Source organism: Trichechus manatus, unplaced genomic scaffold (genome assembly GCF_000243295.1).
Source record: "Trichechus manatus latirostris isolate Lorelei unplaced genomic scaffold, TriManLat1.0 scaffold00058, whole genome shotgun sequence".
Classification (NCBI taxonomy): domain Eukaryota; kingdom Metazoa; phylum Chordata; class Mammalia; order Sirenia; family Trichechidae; genus Trichechus; species Trichechus manatus.
Genome location: NW_004443994.1, coordinates 14,020,765 through 14,044,779, shown reverse-complemented (window position 1 = coordinate 14,044,779; position 24,015 = coordinate 14,020,765). Strand labels below are relative to the sequence as shown.

Here is a 24,015-nt window from a genome sequence, read left to right as displayed (position 1 = left end):
GATAATACAATAGTGTATGATAGTCATGTCCTGGTTGTTGTTGTTGTCAGGTGCCCTTGAGTTGGTTCTGACTCATAGCAACCCTATGTACAACAGAATGAAATGCTGCCCAGTCCTGTGCCATCCTCCCAATCGTCATTATGCTTAAGCCCATTGTTGCAGCCACTGTATCAATCCATCTCATTGAGGGTCTTCCGCTTTTTAGCTGACCCTCTACTTTATCAAGCACGATGTCCTTCTCCAGGGACTGGTCCCTCCTGATAACATGTCCAAAGTATGTGAGACAAAGTCTCGCCATCCTTGCTTCTAAGGAGCATTCTGGCTGTACTTCTTCTAAGGTAGATTTATTTGTTCTTCCAGCAGTCTATGGTATATTCAATATTCTTTGCCAACACCGTAATTCGAAGACATCAGTTCTTCTTCGATCTTCCTAGTCTGTCTTAGTCTAGAAGTTCAGCTGAAACCTGTCCACCATGGGTGACCCTGCTGGTATTTGAAATACCAGTGGCATAGCTTCCAGTGTCACAGCAACACGTAAGCCCTCACAGCACGACAAACTGACAGATGTGTGGGGGAGTAATGTCCTATGAGATATTACTTAGTAAAACATGAAAAAAAGTTTCAGAGTCTAATAAGTTTGTGAAATCAATCGTTATAGAAAGTTAGACAGGTGGGTTTCTAGAGCTGATATCTCAAGGCCTTTGATATGCTTATGCACATAGTGAATCACCAAAAGTAGGATGTGTTCGGTGCTTGTCCAAGATGGCTTCGGCACCAAACTCCTCATCTATCCCCGATGTCTCTTCTCTATGAAACAAATACTTTGTCATTCCAATTTTTTTTCTACAAGAATACTGGTGGCCCTGGTAGTTAAAATAGCTTCTTTTCTTAAAGGGATCTTTCCAAGTACTTGTTCTTAAGATAATCATGTGGCTCAAAACTTGAGACTGTTTTTTAATTATATTGTATTAGATATCCAAAGTGCAAAAATAGGGCCCTACTATGAACAATACATTCTAAAGTCCAGAATTACAGGTTTTTTGTTTGTTTGCTTGGTTATTTATGTTTTGTTTTTCTTTTCATTTGTAAAACCTTTCCTTACAAAGCCATACTGATCACCTTTTAGATGTTACACGGTTATTTCTTATAAACTAAAAAATAAAACTTGAAAAGAATTTGGAGGATACTGACAAGAAGTTTTTCAAATGTCCTTCAGTTTACTTGTTTGCATTTCCTCAAAAGAGACTGGTGCAAAGCTGTTTGGAGTTTAGAATAGCTTTGAAAGCATTTATTGTTCCAAGGCTAATTTTAACCCTATGATAAAGATGGCTTTTTGTATTCAGTTGAATGTGATATCCAGTAATTGTTTGTCAAGGCTAAGTGCTGTAGGACATAATACATTTTTTAAGTGGTGTTTTATAATTATAATACAAGCATCTTTATGGCCTAATATCTGAAAGAATGCTATCGAGTAGGGGTGTTAGAATCATGAGAAAACAGACTTTAAATTTTATTATTTTAATTATTAAATATCATGGCTGCTTAACTTACATTTGGAGGAGTTTGACTTTGTATATTTGCTCAGATGAATGATTTTTCTTCAGCTAATGGTTTCAAAGCTTGTTGGCATAATTAATTATTTTTTGTCCTTCATAAAGCACCTTCCTTTTTTAGTCAGTTTGGATATTGGTAGAGAGGACTCCTCAAGATACTCAAAGCATAATGTATATTGTCTGAACTAATTTTAATACGAGTTTGAGATTACCGCTAAATTATGAATTTGTGTTATGGGCAAAAACAGTTGCATGTCCAATCTGAAATGTCTCTGTGTTAAATATTTCCTACTTTTATAGATGACTAACCTTTTGCCATTCTAATCAATGGGCAGAAACCTTGATGGTGCAGTGGTTAAAGCACTTGGCTGCTAACCAAAAGATCCGTGTTTCGAATCCACCAGCCATTACACGGAAGAAAGATGTGACAGTCTGCTTCCATAAAGATTTACAGCCTTAGCAACCCTAGGGGACAGTTCTACTCTGTCCTATAGGGTCGCTAGGAGTCAGAATCGACTCAAGGACAACAAGTTTGTTTTTTATTATTATTTACTACAAGATAGCTGGGTATCTTTTTTTTTTTTTTTTAATTCTTGAGTTTATTGGTCTCCCTGCATCTGAGGATGGGGGTCTCTCGTCAATTCTGTTAAATTCTCTGACAATATCTATTGAAATAATTGCTTCTCTTGAGTTTCAGCATTATCTTCTTGAGAACTCCAATTAGATTTCTCCTTTACATTCTCATTCTGTCCTCCATATCCCTTACCCTCCCTATCATGTTTTATGTCTCATTTGTCTGTACTACCTTTCATGTAATTTTCCCAAATGTATCATCCAGTGGACTAATTCTCTTCAGCTATATCTAATATCCTGTTTAACTCAATTATTAGAGTTCTTCTTTTTTTTTTTCTTTTTTCCAGTTATTATATGTTAGAAATTCTGTTTGGTTATATTGTAAATCTGCACAGTAAGTTTTGAATTTATTTTTCTTGATTATACATTCAAGTCTCTCTTATTTTTTAAACATATTAAACATTCATTTTGTAGTCTATATCTGATAATCCCACTATCTGCATGTATCAGAGTTCTCCAGAGATGCAGAACCAATTATATATATATATACACACACACATATATCATATATTTAATACCTGTATATGTCTGAATATACTGTATTTTTATGCATTTAACACATGCCTTCTGTGTTTGTCTGACATGCTGTCCCCTGCAAGACACCCTCATAAGTGCCACAATGCCAATCTTCTTCCAGGTGTTGCTGTAAAAAAAAAAAAAAGCATAGCGATCTTATGAAAATACCTCTCTGGGGTGGGAGTAGGGCTTGGCCAGCAAACAAAAGCAGAAGGCGCATATTATTTGTGTAAAAATACGGTATGTATACATATATACATATGTATTATCTTAGTTTCTTAGTGTTGCTATAACAAATACCATAAATGGGTGATGTTAAAGAATAGAAATTTATTTATTTTCTCACGATTTAGGAGGCTAGAAGTCTGAATTCAGGGCACCAGCTGTAGGGGAAGGCTCTCTCTCTGTTGGCTCTGGGAGAAGATCTTTATGTCAGTTTCTATAACCCCAGCTACAGATTAGGTTTAGGACACACACTACACTGATATGACCTCATTAACATAACAAAGAAAACCCTATTCCCAAATGGGATTACAGCCACAGGTATAGGGTTTAGTATACCAACATGTATTTTAGGGGGACACAATTGAACCCTATAGATAGATGTTAGATACATAGATACATAGATAGATGCATAGCTATATAGCTATATGTAGATATAGAGATATATCTGTGTATGTATATATACAAATATATCTAAGGAGCCCTGGTTGTGCAATCATTAAGTGCTCGACTGCTAACAGAAGGGTTGGTAGTTCGAACCCACCAGCCATTCCCTGGGACAAAAGACCTGGCAATCTGCTTCCATAAAGATTACAGTTTGGGAAACCCTATGGGGCATTGTGTGTTGGAATGTATTCGATGGCACACAGCAATCACATGTATATGTATACACAGAGAGAGAGAAAGTATGAGGGGAGAGAGAGTGAGAGAAAAAAGAAGGAAAGAGGAAGAGGGAGATTGACTGATTTTAAGAAATTGCATCAAGTGATTTTGAAGCACTGGCAAATCTGTAATCTGCAGGACAGGTTGACAGGCTGGAAATTCAGGAAACTGTTGATATTGCAGTCTTCAGTCTGAAATCTGTAGGACAGGCCGACAAGATGGAAACTTTGGCAGAATTTTTATGTTACAGTCTTGAGACAGAATTCCTTCTTTCTCCAGAAGCCTTAACTTTTGTTCTTAAGACCTTCAACTGACTGGATGAGGCTCATGCACATTTTATTGAGGGTAATCTCCTTTACTTAAAGTCAGCTAATTATAAATGTCAATCACTTCTACGAAATACTTTCACAGTAACATCCAGACTAGTGTTTGACCAAACAGCTGGGCACAATAGGCTATCCAAGTTGACATACAGTTAATCATCACACTGCATTTTTTGTGGCTTTGATTTTGTAGCTTTTTCTTACTACTGACTGCCACTTAGGATATCTTGTTTTCTAATTTTTTAGTGTTTTTTTTTTCCTATTGTGAGCTCATGTTCCTTGAAAATTTATCTATGGGAATTTTTTGAGATCTGGGTTAATGTGCAACCTTCCAGAGAGGATTTGAGATTGCTGCTATTACATACGTAAGGACACCATGACCTAGAGTCACTTTTAAATCAAATTTTAATTTAAGGGTTTGATGCCCACACATGTTTGAAGTGTTAGAGGAGACTTATGTTCTCTTTCATCCATAATTAAGACTGAAATGGACTCATACCCTACCACTGACCTCTAGGTCTAGTTCACAAATTGATATTATCTTTTTTTTCTTTTTGGTCCAGCTTAATGTGGAGGTTTCTACTCTACCTACCATCATGAAGGTGCCTGGCTTTGATCGCTGTCTCAGGATGTCAGGTGTTTATAAGCCAATAGAGCCTATTCTTTAGGCCACCAGGAATTGGCAGAAACCTTGAGGGCAACCACCACCCTATAGCTACTGTTCCCTTGCGTGTCCCTGCTGTGTTATTATTTCAGATCTCTGAAGAATTTCCTTACTTTGACACCAATACATCTTCTTTTTTTTTTCATGTCCTGTCCAACATTTTTAAAAATGGTATATGAGAGGGGTTTCCTCTTAATATCTTGTTCATCATATTGCAGAAATGGAAAACTCCCATCTGATTCTTTTAGATACTTCTTTACTTAAATGAAAACCATTTCCTTTTCAGTGACTTCTTGAGTAGGAGCAGGGGACTTATACAAGTTTTATAAAAAGTAAAGTTTTTTTAAAAAAATATTATTTTCAATGAAAATTCTGCTCTAATACTTGAAGATGCTTAATAATTATTAGAACAGACTCATGCTTACACCTTCACAGCTGCTATTTTGGGCCTTAAAAGATTTCTTCAAAGCATGTCACATGATCATCTTATAAGCAGGCCAACAAAAATTTCTAAGTTAATTACAGTTTGGCAGAGTGTATGCAAAACCTCTTATCTAAACAGTGAACCCAATAATTTAATCAGTCTGTCTGTTGATTAATCACGTTCTAATCCATCTGATATCGGCGCTGAGAAAGCTCTTCATCTGTTTCTTGTAAAACTTATCTCTGTGAGTGCACAGCTGCTGTGAGCTATTGGTATTAATAACTTGAATAGGAGACAGAACACAATGGATTCTCGAAGTCTGCAGAAAAAAAGTTTGAACTCCTTAAAACAGTCATTCAAAGCACTCTACAGTCTGACCCAACTTTCTGCAATCTTGGGATCTTCATTTCTCTTGCTTTCTCAACTTCATCCCATGCGCTAGTTAGAGCCAGTAGCCTAAACTTTCATGACTTCTCTTTTTATGATTTCCTAAACTGGTGAGCTGATGCATGAATAAATATTTATTTATCAGATATGACATGTCAGGTATGTGCTATATTATTTCATTTGATATCCTACAGCCTGTCTGTGACATACTCATAATTACTCATTTTGACAGAGGAGATCAAAGAGAAAAAGTAATCACCTTTTAGTGTCTGGTTTACTAGTTATGAGCACATTATACAAAGGGCAAGAGGAATAACAAAAGGCTACATAAGACTGTGACTTAGTATTTTACCAGTCACACATATATAAAATTCAGAAAGTTATGCTCCATATTTCTGCCTTCTGCGTAAGACAGCAAATTCTTTAGATATTTGACACTATCCAGGAGGTGAGGGATGGTTGGCGCAGGGTGAGCTCTGAAATCATGTGGGTTAAATTCCTTGGCTTTCAGTCTACAACCCAGTGTTTTGTTGTTACTGTTATTTGTTGTTTCTTTCCTACTACTTCTACTATCTCGCTCTTCTCATATAAGGTCTCTGTTCAGTCCGTTTGTCCAGCCCATGACTGAGATTGTGAGATGCCATTTTGTGTTCATAGTCTTTACCACACCAATGCCTTGAAATGTCAGGATTCCCAACATAGTCTAAAACTAAAACATGAGGATTTCAAAGGTTTCTTAGAACTTTGATCTTGCAAGGTTATGGACCACACAATGGGAAATGGATTATCATGGCTGAGTCAACACTATGGAGAGTTTTCATTTCAGTCAATAATTATTTTTCTGTTTTACAGTCATTTTCCTATTATTTATACTTTATCTGTGTCCATATTATGTTTTCTTCCAAGCTTTCTAAGGTGAACCTACATAGTTGAATCCTGGTAGAGTAGACTTCTCCCAGAATATCTGCCCAGTTCCTAATCACTCCATCTTTGTTTACATGAGTGGACCCTCTAGCATCTATGTGAATCCTAATTGCCATATTTTTACACAAATAATGCACATGTTAATTTTTTTTGCTAACTGTGCAACCCCCTTGCACATTATTTTCCTAGGCACTCTGTGCATTATTTATGCGAGCATGTTATTTACATGGGTGCATTATTTGTGAAAAATATGGTAATCCTACTATAGTAGACATATTTCATTAGACCGGGGGTCTAAACCCAATTTAAGCTCACTGGAGTCTCTACCACCTGGGGTTAAAATTAGGATGGAGAGATTATCAGTTTTTTGGGTCATTGTACCTGTAATTTATGAATCTGGGACCAGGCGGAGGCTATGTTCCATTATGTGAACTAAGACAGAGGCAACCCTTTGTAAAAAGAGAGAAAAATGAAACAGAAATGTAAACAGAAGCGAAGAGAGGAGTCAGAGAAACATTCTTGACTGAGATGAAGCTGCATTTCCTCCCTTGTATATGTGAAACACTACTTATCCTTAAAGTAAATACACTCCACCACACCCACTTTCTTTTTCTTTTTGGTAACTTGTTCAAAGTGATTTCTCTTTCTTGCAACTAATTTCGGTTCTAATTATTACATCAAATGTCAAGAGGCCACTAAATTATTATTATTATTATTTATATCATGTTAAGCCACCCAGATTCTAGTCTAATCTCTAATTCGAACTAGCTGTGCAACCATAAACAAGTCACTTTAATTTCTTTAAGCCTCTGTTGTATCATTAATAGCATAATGATAAAGTTGTGAAAATCAAATGAGATGATGGATATGAAATATCTGTACTATCAAAACCTAAATTATTATTGTCTCTGCAACTTAAAATTCCGCAACTTCTCTGATAGCTTATTTTGTATTTCTAGAATATCATTTCTATTCTTGCTGACTGTTTTTTTTCCATGTGGATAGACAGATTTAAAGTTCTTGATTGCAAATGGAGGAATTCTGTAGGTGGTGAATTGTCACTAATTCAGGTTTTAAGTGCTATCTTTATATAAGACACTTGGATGAAAAAATTGATATATTGAGAGCAAATATTCATCCTATCCATTTCCACAAAACAACCAACTAGATATTATTCTGTCCATTATAAAGTTTATTTTGGGGAGGAATCAAATTTTAATATATTTATTGCATGAAAAAAATAAAATGTTAGAGAATTCTTTCATAATAGCAGAGTTGCATTGGAAACTGGGCCACTGTTGAATTTTATTTTACTTTTTGCTATTCCCAGGATAGCAGTGTGTCAGATTTATAATGATGGAATCATATTATGTAAGAAGATATATGTTCGACAAATGATTCTCCTCTTTTATGGAATAAAGCATAGTTAAATCCTACTTATGAAGAAACTCATAGATTTCAGAAGACAGTTTGTTCTGAAATGCATTTGAATTTTGAAATCTTAGCATATGAAGCCAAATAATTAAAAGATGTCTGCTAAAAACAAAAAAAGTCATGCAAAAGCTTGGAACTTAAAAAAGGTACAAATATCTCTGAGATTTTGGTTTTCAGGTAGACTGATAAAACTTATACCAAGATGTATTATAGTACCATTTAGCTCACTGAACAAATTTCACGGTGTACCTACCATATGCTTCTACAGTTCAGAAATAAAGCCTTTTTAAAAGTATATATCACTAATCCTTTTAAAAAGCCCTCTTTGTTCCCTCATCCCTAACTCCCCCACCCCAGCTATCTACTTACCACAATTCTAAATTATTTTTAGTCATTCCTTTATTTGTGTTTATAATTTTATCACAAAACTATGTACCACTGAACAATGTGTTATTTTATTTTGCTTGGTTTAGGTATCATATTCTATATATTGTTCACTCGACACTATGTTTCTAAAATCCATTCATGGTGGTATGTGTAGCTGTGTTTTACTCTGCAAATTGTACATTTCATTTTCATCCAATTTTCTTGGATCCCGCTTATTTTTCCAGTCTCTTATGAAGACATCTCTACAAACTTTCCTTCTTTTCTATCCATTGAGGCCCTTGTGACTATCTTAATCCAATTGTAACCATGGAAACACTACAGCTTTTTAGGATTAGAGCGGTCTTGTAAATGAACTTTAACAAACAAGTGTGATCAGTCTGTTTACCATTTAAATCTCTTTAGTAATGCTGAAAAATCACTATCATTGCTTCAAATGTTAAGAGGTCACTAGCATTCAATTTTATAATGGTAGTTAGAATACCACGTAAAGCAGAGATACCACTTAACACTTCCTTAACTATAAACATCTATTTTCAAAATTCTGAATATTGTTAATGCATAGGATATTAGAGCTATGATAATTCACATTTTTTACTATATAGAATGAACTCTTATCTATCCTAACCATTTTTGAAAATGTTTAATTTGTTATGTTAACTCCCTTAAGCAATGCTAATATGATTTAGCTATTAAATATTAAAGCAAAATATTCTCTTATATAATCATACTCAAATTCTGTTCCCAGGTCAAAAGATTTAGTAAGTTATTGCCCAATTATTGAAGCTTTAACTTCTAATAATATAACCAAGGATAACTGGTTTTATCCAAGTTTTCATTCATCTTTCACTTAATTTAAAAATTTCAAAAAGTCTTAAGTCAGCAGAGAAGGATTTGGGTAAAGTAGTAGCAAACATGACTGAATTTGGGAAAGAAAACTTAGAATAAAATTTATATTACTGCTTTATCAATGTGTGACTATACTGGAATTTTGGTATTTGAAATAGTTTGAATTTTTGAATTGCTATGATGGAGTCCTGGTGGCGTAGTGGTTAAGAGCTCGGCTGCTAATGAAAAGGTCGGTGGTTTGAATCCACCAGCTGCTCCTTGGAAACCCTATGGTGCAGTTCTACTCTGTCCTATAGGATTGCTAGGAGTTGGAATTGACTCAACAGCAATGGATTTTTTTTTTTATGATGGTAACAAGTATGTCACTGATAGTTGACAAGTTCTACACAGTAGGTGTCTGTAATTTGAGCAGTTACAATGATCTTTTTTCTTTGCCTGAGTTAAGGAAATAGAAAATTGATGTTTTAAGAAAACTTCCCTATCATAAAGTGCATAAAAGAGTAAACATTCTCTATCAAAAAGTAGATGAAATTTCTCATGTGCTTCCTCTTCATTATCTTGATCAAGGAGTTAGTTGATAATTCTCCCATGGAATATTTACAGTTTAACATAGTATTATAGAAGAGAAAAATTTAAAAAAAAAACTTCCACATTGACAATAAACTTAACTCATGATACAGAAAGGTTAAATCTCTAATGGTGGAATTTTACATTTTAAGGTATCACTAAATAAAAACCTGTTGCCATCGAGTCGATTTTGACTCATAGTGACCCTATAGGACAGAATAGAACTGTCCCATAGGTTTTCTAAGCTGTAATCTTTACGGAAGCAGATTGCCACATCTTTCTCCCACAGAATTGCTGGTGGTTTCCAACCGCTGACCTTTCGGTTAGCAGCCAGCACTTAACCACTGCAGCACCAGGGCTCCTTTTAAGGAATTGCTAAGGAGGAACATTTTAAGCAAATACATCTTATTGGCTATCCTCTAATTAAATCTTGTCAGCTTATTGACCTTTTGGCTCTTGTGGGTTGCTGGCCTGACTATTATAGAAGAGTTTCTGTAAATACCATATGGCTTACAATTCCTGGACAATGGGGTGTTTCCATATTCCACATACGTGCAACTCTCTTCTGTGTCTTTTTTATTTTATTGTATTAAGAAATGTCACACCAAAGACACAAGGAAAATAGTAGCCCAAGAGACAAAAAGTCCGCATAAACCAGAGACTCCACCAGCTGAGACCAGAAGAACTAGATGGTGCTCAGCTACCACCATGATTGCCCTGACAGGGAACACATCTGAGAGTCCCAGACAAAGCAGGAGAGAAGTTCAGAGCAGAACACAAATTCACATAAAAACACCAGACTTAATGATCTGAAAGAGACTGGAAGAACCCCCAAAACTATGGCCCTTGGATGCTCTGTTAACCCAGAACTAAAACCATTCCTAAAGCCCACTCTTCAGAAAAAGATTAGACTGGACTATAAAACAAAAAACAATACTTGTGAGGAGTGTGCTTCTTAGTTCAGTCGGATACACAAGACCAAATGGGCGGCTCCTGTCCGGAGGCAGGATGAGAAGGCAGGAAGGGACAGGAACTGGTTGAATGGATACAAGAAACCTGGGGTGGAAAGGGGGAGTGTGCTATCACGTTGTGGGTATTGCAACTAAAGTCACATAACAATATGTGTATAAATTTTTGTATGTGAAATTAACTTGAGCTGTAAACTTTCACCTAAAGCACAATTTAAAAAAAAAATTACAAAAAAAAAAAAAAACAGATGGGGAAACTGAGACCAAGACAGGTGAGCTGACTTGCTCGGGATCACAGAGCCACAGGAAAAAAAAAAAAAAAAAAGAAATGTCTACAAAGCCTACACATAGTGTGAAGAGGTGAGCCTAGGGCCTAACAATAGTTGGCTAAGATAGGCTCATCATCTAGAAGATCCCTAGATTACCATGGACCAGGTTAAGAATTCACATCTACCTCCACCCCCTAAACAAATGTCTAAGAGGTGAGTTGTATCTGAATGGGGCCATTCTACTTGGGTTCTATAGGTTTGAAATACCCAGCAACTTAATGCCAGCAACCAGAAGGTCTTAGAAGCCACTGTGTGACGAATTCACTGTCCTGGAGACTGTACAGCAGGCTGGGATCAGGGAGGAGTAGAGTAATGGGGGGTACTAAAGTAGAGCTACCTGAGTAATTGAGAGGAACAAGTAAGGACCCCAGTTTAGAGGAATGGATTAGTAGGAAAGGATCCAGGCATAATTCAAGTGCCTGAAATTTGAATATGAGCTCAAACCCACTTGCCTGTTCAGGAACAGAATGGAACCAGCAATCAATACCTTGTAATTCCTGAGCCTGTGGACAAGTCTTATTCTAGTGCCTAGGGTTTTAGCCCAGGCTCCTTTAAGAAACATTGCTTGAGTGCTCTACTAAATGCCTGGCTACAAGCAGGGCATAAAATAGCAACAAGATATAGTTTTTTCCTTCTCAAATCTTACATATTAGTGGAAGGTACAGACAAGAATGTAGTTTCAGAAACGAAAATCCCAAACTCTGTTGGGATTGAAAGAAAAGGAATTTTATTGAGGAATAATACAGCCTGAGCTGGGCTGCCCTAAGTAAAAATACAAAGCACTCCAGCATTCAGGCAGAGTTGTTGTTGTTAGGTGCCATCCAGTCGGTTCCGACTCATAGTGACCCTGTCCACAACAGAATGAAACACTGCCTCATCCTGCACCATCCTCACAATTTTTGCTTTGCCTGAACCCATTGTTGCAGCCACTGTGTCAATGCATCTCATTGAGGGTCTTCCTCTTTTGTGCTGACTCTCTACTTTACCAGTCATGATGTCCTTCTCCAGGGACTGATCCTTCCTGATTTCTCAAGCAGAGAGAGCTGTCTGTATGCATACAGAACAAGGGAAAGCTAGGGGGTTAATTATAGATTAAGATCTGCTTCAGCTTGAAGTCCTTTGAAATGTAAAGGTCAGCCACTTGGCTAGGAGGGAGTGAGTTACCACCTAGATGAGAAGTGCCAGCCAGTCTGGTTATACATGACTGCAGTCATGAACACGTTTTTCCTGTAAACAAATTGTTTACACCTTGACACATTCTTCCCATGAACAAATGGCTTACATACTGACCTTTTGCTTCCTAGGAATACATGTTAGCCCTGTCATTCTGACGCCTGACACGAGTGCCTCTTTCTGTTTACAGTCGACAATCACAATGCAGGGTGATAAGGTCATGTGCCTAAAGTATGCATTACTATGGTGCATGAGTCAGAACATCTTACTAAGACTTGATGGAGTTGGAGAGGTCAGAGAGGCTTCCCAAAGGGACTGAAGTCTAAGCTAAGACCTGAAGAATGGGCAGAGGCAGGGACGCTGCTAAGACATATGCCAATTGTGCCGAATGAGCAGGAGGTGCCTCTTCTAGGCCAGTAAATTACAGAACGGTAATTTTCAAAAGGTGCCCCTTCTTTTGTGGATTCTTCCCAGTGCCTGGACACAAATTTTGGTCAACTGAACGGGCGCTCCTCACTTCTTTGGCCAAGCTATCCAGTGCAGAACACAACCGGTTACGTCGGTTTGACTGTCTATCTGATTGAGGTGTGTTTCAAGTACAGGGTAGAGCAGAGGAGAAGGAAGGCTTCACAACTAAAGAGTGTGGCTCTTGAAAATTGGAATGTGGAAGAAAATCAGCCTCATTGGGGTGAAAATGTTCTGGAATTATCTTCTCAGTTTCTGACAGCATCAGGGAACATACAGGGTGAACTACAGAGAAGCCACCTGCTGGGATGCACAACACTTCTTTAAGCATTTGCCAAGATGGAAATTTGACCCACAAGGCTTGTGCTTCCTGGAGTGAATCTACTTGTCACTTTACCCATTAAGATTGTGTAACATGGTTTCACAATAGCAAATCAGAGTAAGGCTGTCGATGTTATGCACGATTACAATAGAAACAGAATGGCTTAATTAGTAAAAAATTAACCGACATGATTCCTATAAGTAAAAATGTACATATTTAAGGAGGCTTATTATAACATTTATACCCTTTATTTTATAATATACTAATTCGAATGTAAAAGTGAATGTAAATTACTAGAAATTAACATGCAATGTGAAGAAAAGTCCTTTTATCCTCTGCAACTGTAGCACTTGGCAGATTCAGGAATAAATAATCTTTTGTGGCAAGGGTATGCCTTATCAAACATATGCAGATCAGCACTAATTAATGCTAATTAAGGTTTCCTGTCTATCTAGTTGGAAAAACGTCCAAATGTTATGAAATCCAGTTAGTATGCCTATTACACTAATTGTTTTATATGGGGTGGTTCTTAATTAAAATATGTAAATTGACCTTAATTGCTATATACTAATGGGGGTTCATGTTATCTCACTAAAAGTGACAAGATGGTGAGGAGGGGTACTTAAATGACTAATTCTGATAAATCCTTAACTAAATGACCTTTACTCAAAATTAATTGTAATTGGAAGTTGGCAAAAGAAACATTTTCCTTCTTTGTTTCTTTTTAGTTTTAAGTAATGTAAGAATGTTACTCTTCTTTGTTAATACAGCTTTAGAATACAGCTTTAGAAGCTGTTGTAGATTGTTAATTACATTTAACAAGCAAGTTGATTTTACTGTTTACTGTTTATAGTTATCAGGAAGTTACTGATATTCTCATTTCTGCCTTGGGAAAAGTGACTTTCTTCTCACTGAATATGAATTTACAGTTACAATGAGATCGGTAATTTGATGCAGTTACTTTGTTAGTGTTTGTGTTAAAGTTTGATAAGCCAGTAGTACTAATATCTAGCTGATTTACATTGGAATTAGTTTTTAGCAAATATATATGTATATTTTACAAACATTAACTCTTATTGGAGTTAAAATGAAATTAGAGATTCTTAGATTTAATAGAGTGAAATAATATTATTGCAATTTACCTATCATGTTTTTATTTATTACTTAATTGCAAACAAATTAAAATATTTATGCCCCAAACCAGTGTAAATGAATTTAAATATTTTTATTTTTTCACTATGCTAAACCTAGAATTACAAAAAAGTAACTAAACCTAACAGATATTTTATTTTGCCCTTTCATTTCGAAGTAGTTCATGTTCAACTGTAATCTAAAATGTACTAAAAAATTATTCTGTAAACATATGAGAAAGGATTTGGTAAAATATTGTCCAACGGAAATAAGTATATAATAAAGATCATAGTTTTTCTTTGTCAAACGGAGACCTAATATCTCTATTCTTTCATCAGGACATTGTGACTAATGTTTCACCCAGAATCATCCGAGGGACCACCTCTGGCCCCATGTATGGCCCTGGACAAAGCTCTTTCCTGAATATTGAGCTCATCAGTGAGAAAACGGCTGCATATTGGTGTCAAAGTGTCACCGAACTAAAGGCTGACTTTCCAGACAATGTAAGTGTGATTTAACGTCTAAAACAAGAGAATTGGCGTAAGTTGGTGAATGTTTATTTAAACATCCAATTCATAGGCTTATAAATATTAATGTGTATAATATATTTTATTAAAGAATCTGCCAGTTGCTTTGCTGCATAGAAGATAAAAAAAAGAAAGAAAAGCTCAAGAGCTCATGAAAATCTATACAATGCCAGGCTTTGTTATAAATGGGTGCCATGTAGATAGAAGAAGTATCTACATAAGCAGAAGGAAAAGAAATGAAATACTCATTTTATTGCATTGGTTTTCACCATATGTGGCTAGTATTTATGAAGGCGATGACCTCAGGAAGAAATTGCAAGCTATAAATCATTTTAAATATAAACCTGAGGCAGAATATCTTCTAAGAGTTTTTTTTTTTTTAAGTAGGAAATAATTTACCAAATAATTTTAACACTTGTATTCTAAATGAGTCAAATATCATTTATAAAATCTTTTTTAAATTTTTTTTATTTTTAAAGAACCATGTACAAATATTACAGTAAAATTAGGCTTGTTGTTGTTGTTAGGTGCCATTGAGTCAGTTTCGACTCATAGCAACCCCAGTGACACCATAGAATGCATTTCTTTGTAGATTTTTATGTTGCTGCCCTGGTGGTGCAGTGGTTAAGCACTCAGCTGCTAACCGAAAGGTTGGCGGTTCAAACCCACCAGCTGCTCTTCTAGAGAAAGATGTGGCAATTTGTTTCCATAAAGATTACAGCCTTGGAAACCATACGGGGCAGGGAAGTTCTCCTGTGTCCTATGGGGTTGCTATGAGTCGAAATCGACTCAACAGCAGTGGGTTTGGTTTGGTTTGGACACAGCAAATGTATGATAAAGCTGGAATTTGAACTTGAAATTTGCTTTTAGTATCTATGCTCTTGTCTAATAATAGTATTCTGTAGTATACCTGCCTATGGTGCAATATCATTTCAGGCCCTTAAAAATTCAGTATTACTTTTTAATGCAACATCAGAACTGTGTGCAATATAATTTCCCAAATATTGCTTCAGTAGTATTTAGATAATTCAATGTGTCTTTAAAAAAAAAAAAATCCCTTTTCCTATAAACTAACTCCCACCAATGACTTGTCTTGAGCTCTTGAGCAGGAGTAAGATGTTATAATAATGACAAAGAAATGACAATAAATGGATAAGAAAGCTGAGATGAAACCTTCACTTTTTGATTCCACAGTCAAATAGAAAAAGAGGCACATTTAAACGTTCTTTTCAATTTTCCTGGCAACAATTTTCCTCTATAATGCTTGCCTTTTTCTTCTGAGAAAACAATGCATGGTTTTCTTCTTTCTAATTTCTTCTTCAGTTAGATTATACTCATCTTCCTTTTCTGTATTCTTTGAATTAATTTCTAACATTTTTATTCCCTATATAAGGTTGCCGTGAGTGGGAATCAACTTGGCAGCACACAACAAAAATAACATATCAAAGATAACATTTTAAATACAATTAAAATAGCATTCCCATTTGATCCCGTAGAAATAATGTGTGTGCACCTAGATATTGCCATGCTGAGAGCAGAATATCCCCCACTGTTTTGGAATTACTCTGATGCCAAACCCAATGAGCTGAAGGAAAGAAAGTGACCCTTCATTTTCCAAGTTTAATTATCACTCTCACTGGAGTTTTCCCACATCATTCTCAAGTGTGTGGCTGCCACCTTTAATGACAGGGATTGGATAATTCAACCCACTGTGGCAGCTTCTAAGCAAAGGCCAACTTTTCTGAAAAAGAAACTGTGCTGGGGAGACATATAGGTCAGCTAATATCAGCAGCCACTGTCTCTGATTCAGAGAAGGTAGACACCAGTTGACCATGAACCAGAGGGATTTAGATGAGACAGCTGGAAGAACTTGAATATAAAGATCATCTAAAATATACCGTGAAGACTTGTTTAACTATCACAGTAATACTAGGTATGTACTAGGCTCATGCTAGACTTCTGCTTGCCTTTCAAGGTTCCCTTTTATTTATCTGTGAATTAAACTGCACGCTGATCATTGTAGTGACAAACGGAGAGATTTTTTGTTCTTCAGCTGAGATTTTGCAATGCTTATTGTGGAATGTACTGTATAATTAAGGCTTACAGAGATCGATTTTAAGTGAATCCTTTCATTCTCACTGCAAAAGTCTCACAAATCATATATTTTAGGCTTGGAAAAAAATTTTACCAAAAAATACATGCTCTAATTTGTCTGAATGCACTGGATTATCAAGCAGAGACTGACATTTTCTATTATTTGTGGCAATGAAAGTAAGAGTTGGGCAAAAGATAGAGATTCAGCAGTGAATCAACTGGTGAAGATAGAAAAGGGAATGATGGCTTTTTTAGAAAAATTCATAAAGGAAGAACAATTGATATGTAAATATAGTTCTGTTACAGTACACCTCATTTCTGCTGAAACCTTTTCTCAGTTAATTACTGAGAGATCAGCGTTGCACACAGTAAGTTCAAAATGACTCCAAAGAAGTTGATCTTCATCAACACTCCTGAAGGTTCTTTCCTCTATATGCAGGGCATTTAACCTTTTTTCTTTTTTCTTTTTGGTGACCAGGGACCCCTTTGGCAGTTTGGTAAAGATTAAGGACCACTTTTCAGAGTAATGTTTTTAAATGCATTAAAGTCTTTTCAGATTATAAAAGATTCCCATTATATTAAAATAACATTTTCAAAATATTTTTTAAAAATATGTGACATAGTACTATGTGTTACTCTTTATTAAGGCTTTAAATGGCACAATCTAGCAACAGGTCTCATACCTACTGTAATTTTGATGTAAAGGTGAGCATAAATGATACCTTGAGATATCTGCAACAACTGTATGATGATTTTCTGTGATGTCTGTTGGTGCAAAGTTACAAGTACTGATAATACTACTGTCATTTGTTGCAGTCTTAACTGAGGAAATGCTAAATTTTAGTAGGAATAAAGAGGGAATTTTTTTCACCCAAGTTCATGGCTACCGTGTGTTCTGTCAAGGGGTTTGTGGACCTCAGATTTAGAACCTGTCTCCATTGATTCTTATTGCTGGTTGTACATAAAAATCACCCGGAAAGCTTTAAAAGTGTGATTATAGCCCTGGTGGCACAGTGGTTAAGCACTCGGCTGCTAACTGTAAGGTCGGCCGTTAGAACCTACCAGCCGCTCCACGGGAGAAAAATGTTGCAGTCTGCTTCCTTAAAGATTACAGCTTTGGAATTGTATAGAACAGTTCTACTCTGTCACATGGGGTCGCTATGAGTCAGAATTGACTCAACAGCAAAGGGTTTGGTTTTTGATTTTTATGACTCAACCCTGCAAAAGACCTCTTTAAAGTGTTAAAAAGCAAAAATGTGACCTTGAGGACTAAGGTACACCTGATCCAAACCATGGTATTTTCAATCGCCTCATATGCTTGCAAAAGCTGAGCAATGAATAAGGAGGACTGAAGAAGAATTGATGCCTTTGAATTATGGTGTTGGTGAAGAATTTTGAATATACCATGGACTTCCAGAAAAACAAACAAATCTGTCCTGGAAGAAGTACAGCCATAAAGCTTCTTAGAAGCATCGATGGTGAGACTTCGTCTCGCTTACTTTGGACATGTTATTAGAAGGGTCCAGTCCCTAGAGAAAGACATCAGTCATGCTTGGTAAAGTAGAGGGTCAGTGCAAAAGAGTAAGACCCTCAAGGAGATGGATTGAAGTAACAACGATTGTGAGGACTGGGCAGGATTGGATAGTGTTTCATTCCATTGTACATAGGGTCGTTATGAGTCGCAACGGACTAGACAGCACCTAACAACAACATGTGTATTTATGTATATAAGTATGTATGTGTATATGTATACGTGTATATATGTGTGTGTATTTTTTTTTTTTATAAAGCTGGTCAACTGATTGTACTCCATATACAACCAGTGTTATTTATGACCCTTGACATATATCGTTAAATATTTTTAAAACCCCTATATCAGAACTATTTACTATGAGCCTTTCATATGTGCCAGGCTCTTCGCCAAGGGCTTTATTTTATCAGTGAAACAGACGTTTCCCCATTCTACAGATGTGGAAACTGATGGCGCTAGGACTAGAAGAGTTTCCATCACAACTTGAAGAGGTATTCCATTTGCGCCTAAGGAGCCTGAGGAATTAAGAAGATATGTTATTCCTATCCTAACATAGGGTTGCTATGAATCATTTTGACGGCACACAGCAACCACAACAACAGTCCTCTTATACTCACTCAGATCAGCTAATTATATTGAGCACTCTTAAGACTCTTTAAATAGAAAAAACCATCTTGTTATTTGAAAAAGAAGTTCTGTCATTAACCAACCAATATTTTTTCTTTAGTGCTAGCGTATTATCCCTTTGCATTAATGTAACTGTCTAAAGAAGCCCTGGTGGCACAATGGTTAAACACTTGGCTGCTAACCAAAAGGTCAGCAGTTCGAACCCACCAGGGGCTCCATGGGAGAAAAGACCTGGTGATCTGCTCCTGTAAAGATTACAGCCTAGAACACCTTGGTCAGTTTGACTCGACAGCGCCTAACAACAACATAGAAAACAAGGTCAGTGACTCTATTTGGATGTTGGTTTGAACTGTAACATAGCCTTATCTTTAGTTCTTCATTGAAAAAAAGTAAAGCTGAAGGACTAAGTCAGATCTTAAGGTATCTGCAAGCATACAGGTTCTCTGCATATTCCCTGAAGGTCCATCACCCTATAACCTTCCTACAGTCTTGTTACACTTTCCACCAAGGCTGTCTCAACAGAAGTAAACTTCCTTTTCTTTGGAGTATTTATAACTAAGCCCCAAAAAACCAAAAACGAAACCCATTACCATCAAGTCAATTCCAACTCATAGCAACCCTATAGGACACAGTAGAACTGCCCCATAGAGTTTCCAAGGAGTGCCTGGTGGATTCGAACTACTGACCTTCGGGTTAGCAGCCATAGCTCTTCACCACTACATCACCAGGTTTCCAACTAAGCCCCACTGATTAGAAATACGAGGATATTTGTTATTCACTCGTCCTGCTTAAAAAAATAAAATAAAATTTAATAACGGATTCAACTATAATTATTTGTTTTAAGATCAGCAATGACCAGTACATGTAGTTAGTTCATCTTTCTTATCACAGAACTCGTAGAGCACAAGAATTATCTTAGTTCTCTCTTCATAGCCCAGAGAGGATATTCACAAACAGAAATTTAAGGGATTTCTTGTAGAGGAGGGACTCCTTCTTGGCTCCATCTGGAAGTTCCCAGGCTTGTCAGATCCCTGTTTCTGTCCATTTCTACACGTACCCATGCTGATTTGTTATAAATACATTCAGACACTGCTGAAGCAGGTATTAAAAGGAAGGCTAGTATACCTCCCAGGAACCTGTTCCCTTTTTTACACCAGACCTTAAGTACTGATTTTCTAATATCACTCATGAATTCATAGATACTTACTTTCTAGCCTCCCTTCTTTGCAAAAAACCAGGGCAAATCGTAATTCAGATTATTCAGTGACATTCTTTTATTGTGCCATAGAACATTTTTACCTTTTTTCTTTCCAAATTATCAAAAGCTGCAGCTTCACTGGTTGAGTTCGAAACTCCACAGATAATAATGAGGTATTCTGAATTTTCTTACTCTAAACCCTGGTGGCATAGTGGTTAAGAGCTACAGCTGCTAACCAAAAGGTCAGCAGTTCAAATCCACCAGCCGCTCCTTGGAAACCCTATGGGGCAGTTCTCTGTCCTATAGGGTCACTATGATTCTGAATTGACTCGATGGCAATGGATTTGGTTTGGTTTTGGTTTATATCAGTAAATATTCTGTTTTTATGGAAAACTCAATTCCTAATGAATTATCTCAAGGGTTGGGAAACCAAAAGACAGAAAGGATTAAGTAAAAACTGAAGCAATTACTTTCTCCCTCAAGCCCCTAAAATGTATCTTTTTTATCTTGAAAACCAGAAATGCCAAAATAATTCGGAGTTGTGGTGACCCCGTGTGTTTCAATCTTGAAGGTCCTGTTTAATCTGTTAATTAATCTTAGAATAAGCACCACTATTTGATAAAAAGGATAAAAAGTAGGAGATAATATAAAGATTGTTTTCACATAAGATACTACAGTTATATGTGTTTCATTATCTTTGTTGCAAACTATCCTATTTTACTTTTTGGTTTGATGATGACAATATTTTTCCCCTCCAGCTTCCTTTTTTTTTTTTTTTTTTTTTGGGCACTAAACATTTTATCCTTTTACATTGTACCCTACAGAGAATAGTATTCAAAGATTTATGTTTCATGTTGTTGTTGCTAGGTGCCCTTGAGTTGGTTCCCACTCATAGAGACCTTATGCATAACAAAGAAACACTGCCTGCTCCTGCATCATCCTCACAATTGTTATGTTTGAGCCCACGGTTGCAGCTGTGTCAATCCATCTCATCGACGGCCTTGCTCATTTTCGCTGACCCTGTACCTTACTAAGCATGATGACTGGTCCCTCCTGATAACATGTACAAAGTACGTGAGATGAAGTCTTGCCATTATCACTTCCAAGGATCACTCTAGCTTTACTTCTTCCAAGGCAGACTTGTTCATTCTTCTGCCAGTCCATGATATATTCATTATTCCTCACCAACACCATAGTCCAAAGGCATCAATTGTTCTTTGGTCTTCTTTATTCACTGTCCAGCTATCACATGCATAAGAGGCTATTGAAAACATCATGGCTTGGGTCAGGTGCAGCTTAGTTGTCAAAGTGATATCTTTGCTTTTTAACACTTTAAAGAGGTCTTTTACACCACATTTGCCCAATGCAATGTGTTATTTGATTTCCTGACTGCTGGTTCCATGGGTGTTTGTCATGGATTGAATTATGTCCCACAAAAAATGTGTGTAGCAGTTTGGCTGGGCCATGATTCCTGGTATTGTGTGATTTTCCTATATGTTGTAAATCCTGCCTCTATGATGCTAATGAGGGAGGATGGGTGGCAGTTGTGTTAGTAAGGCAGGACTCAGTCTGCAAGACTGGGTTGTGTCCTGAGGCAATCTCCTGAGATATAAGAGAGAAGTGAGCAGAGAGACAGGGGGACCTCATACCATCGAGAAATCAGTGCTGGCAGCAGAGTGTGTCCTTTGGTCCAGGGTCCCTGCGCAGAGAAGCTCCTAGTCTGGGGGAACACTGAAGAGAAGAAGGCTGACAGAGAGAGAAAGACCTTCCCCTGGGGCTGACCCCGTGAATTTGGACTTTCAGCCTACCTTACTGTGAAGAAATAAATTTCTCTTTGTTAAAGCCATCCACTTGTGGTATTTCTGTTATAGCAGCACTAGATGACTAAGACAGTGTTGATTGTGGATCCAGGTAAAATAAAATCCTTGACAACTTCAGTATTTTCTCCATTTATCATGATGTTTCTTATTGGCCCAGCTGTGAGAATTTTTGTTTTCTGCATGTTGAGGTATAATCCATACTGAAGGCTGTAGTCTTTGATCTTCATCAGTAAGTGCTAAAGTGAATGTAAGAAATGATGAAGTAAAAGAACTGAACAGAAGATTTCAAAAGGGGATTCGAGAAGACAGAGTAAAGTGTTACAACGAAATGTGCAGCGACCTGGAGTTAGAAAACCAAAAAAGAACACACTCAGGATTTGTCAAGCTGAAAGAACTGAAGAAAAAATTCAAGCTTTGGATTGCAATTTTGAAGGATTCTATAGGAAAAATACTGAATGATGTAGGAAGCATCAAAATAAGATGGAAGGAATACGCAGAGACACTGTAGCAAAAAGAAATCGGCAATGTTCAACCATTTCTGGAGATAGCATATGATCAAGAACTGATGGTATTGAAGGAAGAAGTCCAAGTTTTACTGAAGGCATTGGCGAAAAACAAGGCCCCGGGAACTGACAGAATACCAACTGAGATGCTTCAACAAACAGATGCAGCACTGGAGGTGCTCACTCATCTATGCCAAGAAATTTGGAAGATAGCTACCTGGCCAGCCAACTGGAAGAGATCCATATCTGTGCCCATTCCAAAGAAAGATGATCCAACAGAATGTGGAAATTGTGGAAAAATATCATTAATTTAACACATAAGTAAAATTTTGCTGAAGATCATTCAAAAATGATTGCAGCAGTACATCAACAGGGAACTACCAGAAAGTCAAGCCGGATTCAGAAGAGGATGTGGAACAAGGGATATCATGGCTGATGTCCAACAGATCTTGGCTGAGAGGAGAATACAAGAAAGATGTTTACCTGTGTTTTATTGACTTTGCAAAGGCGTTCGACTGTGTGGATCGTAACAAATTATGGATAACACTGTGAAGAATGGGAATTCCAGAACACTTAATTGTGTTCATGAAGAACCTGTACATAGATCAAGAGGCAGTCATTTGAATAGAACAAGGGGATACTGCATGGTTTAAAATCAGGAAAGGTGTGTGTCAGGGTTGTATCCCTTCACCATACCTATTGTATCTGAATGCTGAGCAAATAATCAGAGAAGATGGACTATATGAAGAACAATGTGGTATCAGGGTTGCTGGAAGACTCGTTAACAACCTGAGATATGCAGATGACATAGCCTTGCTTGCTGAAAGTGAAGAAAACTTGAAATACTTATTGATGAAGATCAAAGAAGTATATTTCATAGGGAACGAATTTTATATTTTCCCCTTAGAGCTTCTAAGACATTTACTTAAAAGCATTCTCTGTTCTTTTTTTTTTTTTGAGGAGAAACTGTCAGGTTTATTGCATCATTACCCTCATTCTTCCCTATCCGACAACACCCTTACCTAGACTCTATGACACTGGGCAGCCAATATCTTCCACCAAAACAAGGACTGTTTTCTTAGTCCGCAGTATTATTGATCAAATTTCTTGCCTCTTAGAACAGGTATTAAGATGCCTTCAACTCTACCACGCTAAATGAGGTGCATCTGGATGTCAAAGTTATTAGCATAACACTAATTCATAATAACCAGAAAATCAGTTTATCTTCCAAGATCTTTTTTTTTTTTTTAGTACACATATTGTTTTATGACAATGGTTAACAACCACACCACATATCTACACTGTCCATTCTCAACCTTGGGTTCCCTATTACCAGCTTTCCTGTCCCCTCCTGCCATCTAGTCCTTGTCGCTGGGCTGTTGTGCGTCATTAGTTTTGTTTTGTTTTATGGGGCTGTCTAATATTTGGCTGAAGAGTGATCCTCAGGAGTGACTTCATTACTGAACTAAAAGGATGTCCGGGGGCCGTACTCTTGGGGTTTCTCCAGTCTCTGTCAGACCAGTAAGTCTGGTCTTTTTTTGTGAGGTAGAATTTTGTTCTACACTTTTCTTCAGCTCTATCTGGGACCCTCTGTTATGATCCCAGTCAGAGCAGTCAGTGGTGGTAGCTGGGCACCATCTACTTGTACTGGACTCAGTCTAGTGGAGGCCGTTGTAGTTGTGGTCCATTAGTCCTTTGGACTAATCTTTTCTTTGTATCTTGTTTTCTTCATTCTCCCTTGCTGCCAAAGTGGTGAGACCAGTGGAGTATCTTAGATGGCAGCT

At 37.0% G+C, this 24,015-nt stretch overlaps 1 protein-coding gene across 1 annotated transcript in view; it reads left to right on the top strand.

Moving 5' to 3' along the window:
- DPYD (dihydropyrimidine dehydrogenase) overlaps nt 1-24,015 on the top strand; it is a 926,643-nt gene that overhangs the window by 532,226 nt on the left and 370,402 nt on the right. The window contains exon 15 of the mRNA XM_023733350.1: nt 14,270-14,434. Within this exon, the coding sequence (XP_023589118.1) occupies nt 14,270-14,434 (165 nt within the window). The remainder of the gene's footprint in view (nt 1-14,269; nt 14,435-24,015) is intronic.